This window comes from Orbicella faveolata, unplaced genomic scaffold (genome assembly GCF_042242905.1).
Source record: "Orbicella faveolata isolate gen_17 unplaced genomic scaffold, um_ofav_v1 contig_35, whole genome shotgun sequence".
In the NCBI taxonomy this organism is placed as follows: Eukaryota; Metazoa; Cnidaria; class Anthozoa; order Scleractinia; family Merulinidae; genus Orbicella; species Orbicella faveolata.
Window position 1 is genome coordinate 17,636,014 of NW_028301564.1, and position 11,897 is coordinate 17,647,910.

General features: G+C 43.6%; 1 protein-coding gene across 1 annotated transcript; it reads right to left on the bottom strand.

Moving 5' to 3' along the window:
- Positions 1-2,757: 2,757 nt before the first annotated feature.
- Positions 2,758-3,223, bottom strand: LOC149103562 (uncharacterized). Its single transcript, XM_089272654.1, has one exon. It carries the CDS (start codon positions 3,221-3,223, stop codon positions 2,825-2,827), a length of 399 nt encoding a protein of 132 aa, XP_089128780.1. The 3' UTR covers positions 2,758-2,824.
- Positions 3,224-11,897: the final 8,674 nt, after the last annotated feature.

The window sequence follows — 11,897 nt, forward strand, 5'->3', positions numbered from 1 at the left end:
ATTCAAGGCGGATGCCTGACAGTGCTAGAAGAATCACCTCCTCCAATCGTCATTCAATCCATGTCACGGATAGGACTCGAGAAATTTGAGAAAGACAACGTCATAAAATTACCACCCAAAGTGGACGACAAAGGAGAATTCACTGAAGTACAAGTGTTGCAGGAATTCGACCCCGATCAGTTCCTGAACCAACTGAAAAAAACACAAAATCACACCTGCCCGCATTGTATGGTACCCATGAAATTTGGGAGTGTGCAAACCCCCGACGGTAGTACCTGGGAGTATTACCGATGCCCCTCTTCCAGATTCTTCACCAAGTGTTATGTGACCTGTGGTGCTAGTGAAGTGAGCACCTACCTGAAACGCGTCGACGAACAGACCCACCCCTGCTACAAAACCATCAACCCAGCCCGTTTCCGATGTCTATGCAACAAGTCCCTGGTCTTAGCCACCTCCCACTCCGAGGCTAACCCAGACAGGCTCTATCTCAAGTGCCCCAAGCGCACCTGCAAGTTCTTTCAATGGATCAACGAACTCCCACGAGGGGCCGCCGAAGCTAAACTGATCAATGGACAGAACCCAAACTAAGAAAGAGACAGACACAGTTTTTGTAAAAACACACTCTGATTTTTTAATTCACATTCTTTTCTACATGTTTGGCAACTTATCTTCCGCATCGATCATCGATCGCATTGTGTTCTGGTTGCATTGATTGAAAATGCTATAATAAAAGTTTATGACATTGATATATCGCTTTGCCGTGTTCTTTTGTCTCTCAGTCCAGTGAGCGATGAAAGGCTCAAATTGATAGCATAACATAAGTCTGGGAAATGTCACTCTGTCCACTAGTGGCTTCACTTTCAGTTCCCACACAATGTTCCTTCGAATGGCCAGGATCGCATTGAACAACGTTCTACCAAACACCTTCTCTATGATGCGATATTTTCGCTGGCTTCGTGTCCAGTTCTCGCGCTGCTCATCCGTGAAGAAGAGGATCTGGTGCAACATCACCTCGAGCTGACTTGAATCCTTGAACCGTATAAGCCAACGGCGGCCCGTCAACAAATCCCGGATTGGGAAATCCATCTCCTCATAAAATCGAACCCAGTCCTCATCCATTCTATCACTTGCCTTGTAGGTAGTCTCAGGCTTTCTCGGCACATGGTTTTGCAGACCAATCTCTCTAAGGGCCATAGTGATGCTCAATACAAGTTTCAAAAACTGAGTGAAGAGCAGACAACGCCGGTTCGCTTTATGCAGATCCGTCCAGCCAATCACAGATCAAGCCGAGATCACGTGTTCCTACAGACCCAGGGGATAGGGGGTATCCCCTACCACGCCCCACTCACGGTCGTAGACTGGACCCAGTTGTACTGGGTGTATAAAACAAGCGAGTTGGACCGTTCACTTTCACTCTGAGTTTTAGTGAAAAAACTTGTATGAGTGCCTATAGAAGACTGTGGATATTATCATTGCTGTGGGTGGCGAAACCAAGTGAGTATGGAAGTGTTAGAGCGATGTAATTCTGAGTTGACTACCTTGGGAAAGCGGGTGCGAGAGTGGATGAAGGACGAAGAAGAGACCCCTTTGTACAGGGACCCAGAAAACCTTTTAGGTTTCATCGGGGTGGCCCTGGATGAGATAGACTTATTATTCCTAGAAGAGATGCTGGGGGTCGCTGAAGAAGACGATATTAATGATTTAGTAATCGATGTGGACTGGGCTCTCAACGCCTACAAACAATTATTATGACTTTTTTAGAATGGAACCCAGCTGTTGTTATGTCTGTAAGCAATCCACACCATGCTGCCGCCAACCTATCTTAGAATTGGGTAAAAACGGGACCCACAACAAATTCGTCCACGCAGTCTCGGGACCGCGGAGAGAAGCCTGGGGACTAGGGTGCGTCTATTCAACCTGTTGCGGGGCCATCTATGGCATGTACCACAATAAAGAGACTTCCCGTTACGATCCCGTCTTCCTTGGAAACCATTATGATGAGGCGCTGAACAGAGTCAATCATGTCAAATCTTTTCTTTATTATGATCATGAAGAAGAAAAAAAAGAGGGCGCTGGTCATCAGGATCGTGCACACGTCCCACCCTGTAATCAAGTGTAGTGTCCAATAAAAAGTTGTTTTTTGTTCTATTTTCAGACTCAATGTCATTTCCTAACCCAAAATGCATGTGGTGTAAGGAAGGATTCACCCCCAATCACAGTATCAACGACTACTTCCTGACCACGTGTTGCGACCAATTCTATCACGGAACCTGTAGAACCCTCCACAATTGGTGGCTGCACCCTACCCAAAGACTCTGCCCTCATTGTAAAACCGTGAATTTTGGAGAACCTCACCATGACATCCCACAAACCAAGTCCTAAAGAGGTAAGCGCTTCGATGGTCTAATGGTTAAGATGTTGAGTTGTGGCCTCAAAGACCCAGGTTCGATTCCTGGTCGGGGCATTCATTTTTTCTCTCTTATTTTTCCATAGAGACCCCTGGCCTGTAAAATCTGCTTGGACGAACCCCACCCCGACGAAGATGTCATGCTCCTCTTCCTCACCCAACATTTCCCCTACCCATGGTACATGAGAAAAGACCTCTCCGATGTATGGCCCTTCGGACGCGTTTTTGAATCCTCAGGCTTTCACGGAGAATTTCTCACCCCTCAGACCATGATGTTATCCCTCGTGCACCTGGGAACCAATGACGTGCAAGCACTCAAGATGATGCAAAAAATCACACAACAAACCATGTACATTCTCTCGTTAAAGGATCTTTATTAGTTTTTGTTACAGGCATCATTAAAAATCTTGTGTTTTTTCACTCTGGTGGTGACATCATCGTATTGATAAATGCTTGGTACGCCAAGTCTTCTCTGTCGCCCCAACCGCTCCTCCACTCTTTCCATCCGGCCTCAAAACTATCCTTCAACCTCTCCAAGCACACGGGGTCCTTATCCGTCAGAGACTCGTCACTAAGCATCCTCTTTGACATGGCTTGTCTGAACTTGATCACCTCATCAGCCAGCTTCGTCATTTCTTTCTTCAGGACGTTATCCGTACTGTCACTAACGGCACTTTTCATAATCTTTCCAAGAAGATTATCCTTCACAGCCTTCAACACTCTCTCCGCAAATTCATCTCTCGGAATCAAGTCTGGCAACTCTCCTGCAGGAATCTCAACCACCTCCACCTTCATCTTGCTCTCCACTGAGGCCATCTTCTTGTCGTCGATCTCGAAACAACAATGCCAACTCCACCAAAATCCACCTTTTTTATTCACATCCGAACCCTCTCTCATTGGTTCGCACCTTATTTGACCAACCACGTGACACCCTCAATTTCACGCATTGGCTCGCGCCTTATTTGGGCATGCGCAGTGACGTCATTTCCGGTGGGCGCCATTTTCTACCTTTCAATGCGCCATCTTGGATTTTAAAATTTAAGAGAATGTATGGGAAATTTTTGGTCCCGTGGTATAATCCCTGCACGCTGATTGGTTACGGCCCCTATGAGCGCTATTGACTACTTCTGTGAGTCTGAAAAACCTTTGGCAGTGGCCCAAGTCGCTGTGCCTATTCGGAAACTGTGGGATTTGTACAAAGCAGGATCAAGATTGCAAAATCGTAGTGCTCGATTAAGTTGTTCCACAAAAAAGGATCTAGTGATAGGTGCCCCGTCCGGCCAGCAGAAAAGAGGACCATTGAACGATCCTCGTGTAGAAACGAAATCTAGTATGGCTTGGACCGGACAACAAAAGCCTTCTTTATATATATAAATCGTAGAGGGGGGCCCATTGTTACTATGTTTGTATTTCAAAATCGTGAGCTGCAGGGCTGTTACCTGTCTTTTCTCGTTTACTAAATGCTCTAGTTGAGGAAGCCTAATAAGATTATTATAATCCCTTCCGTTAACGGTAATCTCCCCAACGCGTAAAAAGGCGAAAAAAACTAAAGAGCACATGGCTGTCAGCATTTGTAATTGATACGCTGACCCTGTGGTGCTTTGAAATGACGCAATGATCTGTCTCCATGTCGGTAGTGTAATAGGAAGACGCACATCGTGCACCGGCGTTAACTTACTGTAGCCTTTCAGATTTTGTCGAATAAGCACAGTTTCTGTAGGATCGTTAACTCCTGCTAACCTATGAGCATAACCAATAGCTGATAAGTAGCTAGTAACGGTCGAAGAAGCGTATTTCAGTGAATATTGGTGAGACACAAATAATGCCAAGACAGCTGGCTGTAACGGTAAGCTTAAATTACAGTTACCTAACCAGGACTGAGCCCAAGCGAGAAATAATGACCAGGACCATTTGTAAGCGTCCTTGGAACCCTTAGACAAACTGGCAGATAACAAGTGCCTTGTTACAGAAGCCAGTTCTGTGGTAGAAGATGGGCTGGTTCTAGCGTTTGTGCATGATCCACACCCTGGCCGACGGACTTGAATTTCGTAACCTGTAAGCGCAATAAAGCATCAGCTTTGACATTATACACCCCAGGCACGTGAACCGACCGAAACAAAATATTATGTTTCAAACATTGCAAGAGGAGCTCACGACCTTGAGTTGATCTTTGCTTGTTTTTCTATCAATTACCTCTACTAGGCCTTGATTGTCTGTATGAAACAAAATGCACTTATTTGCTAGATCTGAAGCCCATATAGAAACACTAATAACAATGGGAAACATTTCTAGAACTATAATATTCTTACCTAGCCAGCTATGAGGCCAGGGGCCGAAAAACCAATGTGCACCGAAGACATCGCCATAGCCTAAAGAGCCTGCTGCATCGGTATGAAGGTGGAGTTTAGCAGACGAAAGCCAAATATAATCCAAAAAGAAAGATTTACCATTGTATGATTCTAGGAAAGTAAGCCATAAGCGAAGATCTGCTTTTGTTTCACGATTAAGACGGATAAAATGGCGTGAGCGCTTGACCTCTACAGTTAAATTAATTAGACGGCGTAAATAGCTTCTACCGGGTACAATTACAGAGCAAGTAAAATTAAGGAGACCAATTAAAGATTGTAGTTCAGTCAACGTAACCTTCTTTCTTGGGAGAAAGTCCCGAATAAGCGAACGACATTTTGCAAGCTTTTCCTCTGGAAGCCGGGCTTCCATTTTAAGTGTGTCTAATTCAATGCCCGCAAATGGTAAAACAAAGTTAGGACCTACTGTTTTTTCAGGAGCCGTGGGGACACCTATGTCATCACATGTCTGAAGGAATGCTCTTAAATTAGTAGCACGCGATGAAAGAGATTTGCTGACGATAAGAAAGTCGTCTAAAAGGTGAAGAATCCCCACTATATTTAGTTTAAAGCGAGCTATCCATCAAGAGCAGAGCTGAAACATTCGAATATTTTGCAGGAACTGGATAGCCCCATGGCGAGGTTTCGATCAACATAAAATTTATCGCGCCAGCAAATCCCGAGCAAATTGTAATCGGAAGGGCTGACCGCAATCAATTGAAGAGCATGTTTGATATCAGTTTTTGCTAGCGCACAGCCCCTGCCTGTGCGCCGAACTAACCTAATCGCATCATCGATATTAGCATAATGAACACTAGACGCAATTTTTGGAATATGAGAATTGATTAAGTGCCCTTCTTGAAAAGACAAGTGATGAATTAGGCGGAATTCCCCAGGTAACTTTTTAGGAATTAATCGTAACGGAGAGATGTGAAACACTGAAAACGGCCGAGTATCAAATGGACCCACTATTCTGCCCAGCTGGATCTCTTTGTCAAGTTTGTTGTCAACGGCCTTAGGATTGGTAATGGTGGATAAAAGATTTTTAGATGAAAAATTCTGATGAGGTCCAACATAATCAATGGAAAAACCAAAATGAAAGCCGTTGAGTAGGTATTGCTGAGAGCGAGCGGGGTATCCCTTGAGGTACAACTGTAATTTATCAACTTTAATTGGTGTTGATAGTGGACGAGACAGGGCGGGATGCAGCAGTGGATTTGTTAGATACAAATGGTCCTGCTGATCAGGACACATTTTTATGCGGATCTGATTGCTGTCGGCTGGGAAACGTACAGTGGTTCACGGGATGTTGAGTCCCACATTTGAAACATTCACGTTTGAAGTTGCAGCCTGAACACTTTCCCCCCCGGTGAAATTTCCAGCGGAATCCAGACGGAAAGGGCTGTTCATGTGGTGCGCCTGCAACCACAATTCCCAGTGAAGAGTTTTTTGTCGCAAGAAGCGGAAATTTTCATAATAATAGCGCCAGTGAGTGTTCTTAGCGGCCAGGTCCCGCACTGTCTCGCTATGTTTCATTAAGGCGGGTGCGTCGTTCAGAAACCGCACAGTATAAATCGCTACAAAGGTTTGAAAGGCTGTGATCCATTGAACTACCATGGCTATATGTTTCGGTTTTTGTGCTGGCTCTAGACTTATGACCGGCCGATCCGCGGATGGCAAAGCCTGGACAACAAAATTGTACTTCGAATCATTTGCATATGACCTCTGTAACAGTGTCCCAAAATCAATATATTCGTTTGCCCAAATTTTTGACTGAATTTTTTCAGGGATTCGAGAGGCCAGCGGAACAGCCATCTGTTTATGCACAAGCTCACGCTTAAACCGAAGAAAGGGGGAGTAACCGCGACCTAAAATAAGCTGGGGGCGTGATCAACTGATCCACCCTGGATGACAATAAAAGCAATGACAGTGAAATGGATCTCAGAGCGCATAAAATGGCACCCCTGTAACTCCCATAGAGAGCATATTGACCCTTATGATTAAGGTGGATTCCATCCCTACAAAGTACGGAAGCATTAGGCTTACGAAGCCCTTTGTGGCACCAAAAAGTAGGGTTACCTAACTGGACCTTACATTCAAGAAAGTCTGTAAATTTAGGAACTAAGTTCTGCATGAAGTATGTTGATCAAAAATTATAAATTCATTGACAGAAATTTTTTGCAATAACTACCATGCCAATAGCCGATGCAAAGATGACTCGTTTGAAAGTTATGTCATTCTATAACAATGCAACACTGATCTAAAACCTTTGGTGAGTGAGTCAACAACACGTCAGGACCTGTACAGCTGAGAAGGGAAAATATGAACTAGAGTTAGGTGAATGAACTGGCCTGTCAAAGTTAGAGGTAAGTTTGAAGAGTGTTTATATGAGTAAAGTCAAGCTTAGAGAGAGTGTATATGGCTAAAAGGGTCATGTCTACGTTTTTTGGCGATCTGTTTGATCGAAACAAATCTTTAAGAAAAACGGGGTCACGTACATCTTCCACTCAGTACCCCACGTCCTTTCCCCTCTGATATGAATATTTATCTGCACTTGTAAGCATAAATTAACGTGTAACAGTGACGTGGGGTTTAAGACATCAAGCAAGTAAATTGTTCGCTCAGTTTTAGCAAGATGTCTTCCGATCATCATCTCCCGCTAAAGCAGTTTTTCCTTAATTTCTTAATGGTCTTTCTGGTTGTTCAAACCAGCCAAGGTATGAAATACTGACGTTCCTCATTTTTTGTTTTTCGGTTCTCCCTCCTCTTTGTGTATAAAACGTAACTGCGAAGGGCTATAGTTGTAGAATTGAAATTTGAGTGAACTAATAATAATAGGGCGTACAAATACGAAAAGTGCACAAGATAGGTTTCTCGGTGAAATATGGAGGTTCTTCTTCCAAGTGTACATTTTGGAAATATGTCTTGCTCCCTTTTTTCTGTTTCTTTTTTCCATTGTTATTCCTTTCTTCCCTTCTCCAATTTTTATTTCTTTGTTTTTGTGTTCCCTCTCCACTCTTCCCTCTTTCCTCTTGCCTCTTGCCTCTTCCCCTTCCTCTTTCCCTCTCCCTTCTCCCTCTTGCCTCTTGCCTCCCTCTTCCCTCTTTCTTCCTCCCTCTTCCCTCCTCCCTCCTCCCTCTTCCCTCCTCTCTCTTCCCTCCTCCCTCCTCCCTATTCCCTCCTCCCTCCTCCCTATTCCCTCCTCCCTCCTCCCTCCTCCCTTCTCCCTCTTCCCCCTTCTCTCTTCCCTCCTCCCTCTTGCCTCTTTCCTTCTCCCTCTTCTCCCTTCCTTCTTCTCTCTTCCCTCTTTCCTCTTTTCTCTTCCTCCTGTCCTCTTCCCCCCTTCCCTTTTCCCTTCTTTCCTCTTCCCCTCTTCCCTCTTCTCTCTTCTCTCTTCCCTTTTCCCTCTTCTCTCTTCCCTCTTCCCTCTTCGTGCTTTCCTCTTTCCTCTTCTCTCTTCCCTCTTCCACATTTCCCCAAAATTTGTCGTTTGCGTGTTTTGCTACGTTTGAGTGAAACAAACTTCACCAGATTTTAAATGTTGTTTTCATTTCACCTAAGCGTTTGACCTACACTTTTTTGAGTTTTTCTTTAGTCTTTGCCTCGTTTTTTCACTGATTTTAAGTTTCGTTGGCTTTTCCTATAGTCCAAAAGGAACGTTCCTCTAGTATCGACTGTTCCTCGTTTTTGTGTTCCTATTGACCATAAGAGGACCAGATTTTTTACAAGGTAGGAACAAAACGTTCACACTAGTGTAAAAGAGGAACATTTCATTCCAAGTTTCCAACTGTAAATGGTACATATTGTTCTCAAATTGATAAATTAGGACTTTTTTGTTCTGGGTTCCTATCTGTGCATGGAAAACATTTCCGAAATTGATAAATTAGGACTGTTTTGTTCCTAGGTCCCCTCTGTAAATGGAACACATTGTTCCCAAATTTGTCATTTGGGACTGTTTTGTTCCGTGTTCCTATCTGTAAATGGAACACACTGTTCCCAAATTGGTCATTTAGGACTGTTTTGTTCCAAGTTCCCATCTGTAAATGGAACACGTTGTTCCCAAATTGGTCATTTAGGACTGTTTTGTTCCGAGTTTCTATCTGTTGATGGAACACGTTGTTCCCAAATTGGTAAATTAGGACTGTTTTGTTCCGAGTTCCTATCTGTAAATGGAACATATTGTCCCCAAATTGGTCATTTGGGAACAGATCTTGGGTCATTTTTTTACGCATTCTGATTTTGTTCCCAAATTAAGGTGTCCTTTGTGAATAAGGCAAACAATAGGGTGCACTCAGACCTGCTTGGGCAAGGTTGGTTGCATCTCACTGTCATGAAGTTTGCACAATAGTGAGGGCGGGCAAGTTAAGGCATGCCTTGGCAAATACAAACATATATGCAGTTCCTTTATTTGTCATTGACTCCTTGGTTATGGTTCAGATTTAAAGGAGATCGTGTTGCCCAAATGCTCTTCAAAAGGCAAAATGAGCAAGAAGTGCAAAGTCGATTGGTTGGATATCGATGTAGCATAACCCAAACCAAAACGGCTTCACTTGGAAAAGGAAGAAACCGACAGCTTGTATCACTGCCCAATACAAGAGTGTGACCACGATGGATTTCAAAGTCAAAGAGGGTGCAGAAAACATGTTAATACCAAGCAAAGTTGGTTCTTTTATTTCGATGAAAAGCCCAATTTGAAAGAAATCACAGATTTGCTAAAGGTAGCAAGAAATGTTTCAATGGTGAACACAATTCAAGATCAGACAATTGAGACTACAAAACATGCCAGAACGTTACTTCCCTCATTTTCCTTGTCGTGTGACATTGGCAAAGTATTCCCGCGATTTAGATTTTGTTGTGAAGAGGAGGAAGAGTTGACTTTTGACGTGGTGGACTTTAGTCTGTGTTCTCCAAATTTGTTGTTGAAGTTTATCCACTTCTTACAAGACAAATGCAAGCTTGGACATGGTGGGCGTTTAGGCTACATAGATGCCATTTCTGAAATGATCGTCTTCAGAAAACTTCATGGTGTGCCAGACGCAGTTCCTCGAAAGTTCTCTGCAACAGAGTTGTACCACAAAAGAGCGCGAAAGATGGTTGCAAAAATTATGAGATTGCAGTGGATGCAAGATTTTGACATTGAGACACTGGAAGCAAGAGGCCACTGGGCAACAATGGAGGAGCTGTTTGAGGTGGTGAAATTTCATCTGCCTTGTACGAAAATACCGTGAAGATTTGGAAATTGAGTCCAGCTCAAGTTAACCCTTCAGACTTGACATTTGCCACGAAATTCGTTGCCATGTATCTGTTCATCAAAGTGAAAGGGTGGCGTCCCATGACTTATCAAAATTTGACGGTGGACATGATTGCCACAGCTAAGGAAAAAGGTGGATTTATTGATCAGAAAACGTTCAAGATTGCTGGAAAGTATGGATTTGATTCTTTGATTCTGACCGATGCAAACATGCAAGTTCTCAATGGCTACATCTCGTACGTCAGACCTTTGCTTAAACCCCAGTGCGATTTTGTTCTCGTCAACAGAAATGGAGGCCAACATGGTAAATTGGGGGAGATCATGAGCAAACTGGGGTTTGATTCAATTGGAAAGTACATCCATCTCACGCGTTATCGCCAAATTGTTGAAACGCAGAGCCTGAATGAGCTCACTAGCGAGAAGCAGAGGATTTTGTCGGAGGACCAAAAACACAGTTCTGCTGTTGCCAAAGATCACTATCAAAAGCAGCGATCCCGTGAAGTTGCTTTGAAGGGTCTCAAGTGCTTACAAAAACTTCAAGGTGCCAATGGTTCAGAAGTGGACGAGGATGTCCACGCAAGACTCGGAGATTCAACTTCCGACGCCAGGCCTTCAGTTGAAAGAGTGCAAAACATCAGCTCCTCCCCCAAAAAGGACTCCCTACCTAAAAGAAACTTGCGCTCTTAGAGGAACATTCGTCATGTTTTGAAATTCACAAAAGAGGAGGACAATTTTCTAAAGTAAGGGATAACTAAGCACGGATTTGGACAGTGGACTGCTATTTTTAGAGATGATGATTTCCAATTTCAAGACGGAAGAACAGCTTACTCCCTAAAGAAAAGGGCTGGAATGAAAATGGCCCTAGCTTAAGGTGGATCGAAACAGTTTAAACATCTCCATCGTGACATATCTTTGGTATTGGATCTCAATTACACCAGAATTGATCAGGAAAACAACATTGAGTACACATCTCTAAACAAAAACCAAAAAAATGATAAATTCAGATAGCCATGGTCTCAACATTGGATGCCATGGCAACGGCAAAAGAGGTTAAAGAGACCCTATTTCGATCCACCTTAACAAACTTTAATAAATGAGATAAGAAACTCTAAGCACAGTTGCACCTAGAAAGACATCCTTTTAATTCGGGTTTGACTTACATAGCCTCTTGCAAAATTTTCTCAACTCAGGTAGTAATCAACCTATGAGCTATTATGCAATCCACGAAGGAAAAGAAAGTGATTCTTGACAGACAAATCAGTCTGCTTACTATTGGACTGATGTAGCATAAAACCGGACCCTGAATCGAACTCTTAACCGAACTCTTAACTCTTACATACACAATCGAACTCTTAACTCTTAGATACAGTGCACAATCAGGCTTTCGGTAAGTTACTCAGTTTTGACTGAGGAAATAGTTCAAAATGGAATAACGAGGTTTCTTTCCTGGATTTTCCACGTTACCAGTGGAACTTCTCTTCTTCTTCCTCTGAGAGGCTGAGCACAAACGTACTAAAGCCGTGTTTCTGATCTACGAAGTTGGCGCAGGTGAGGCTGGCACTTATGTGATGAAAAGGTGAGCCTCGTCGTCGCTGTTCTTCTCATTGTCATCTACTGGAGATGGTGTCTCCTGTTGTGAGCCTGTAGGCAAAGGTCCAAGTTCTTCTTTGGTTGGCAAGGCCTCAAAGATGCATTTCACCAAATGCTGGTGTTCCCTGTCTAGGAGACCAAGGGAGATGCATGTGCGTCTCCGCTCCTCCAAGGCCTCTTTAGAGCCAAGCGTGCCAAGGTGTTTGTGCTGGTTCTTCAGCTTATCTTCCAATACTTCTCGGTATGCCTCCAATGAATTTCTCGTCGGGGGATGTTGGGTAGAGGGCAAGCGCCTTACATAGTC

Excerpts from the sequence above, each read along its gene's own strand:
- LOC149103562 (XM_089272654.1), bottom strand. The coding sequence starts at position 3,223 with ATGGCCTCAGTGGAGAGCAAGATGAAGGTGGAGGTGGTTGAGATTCCT.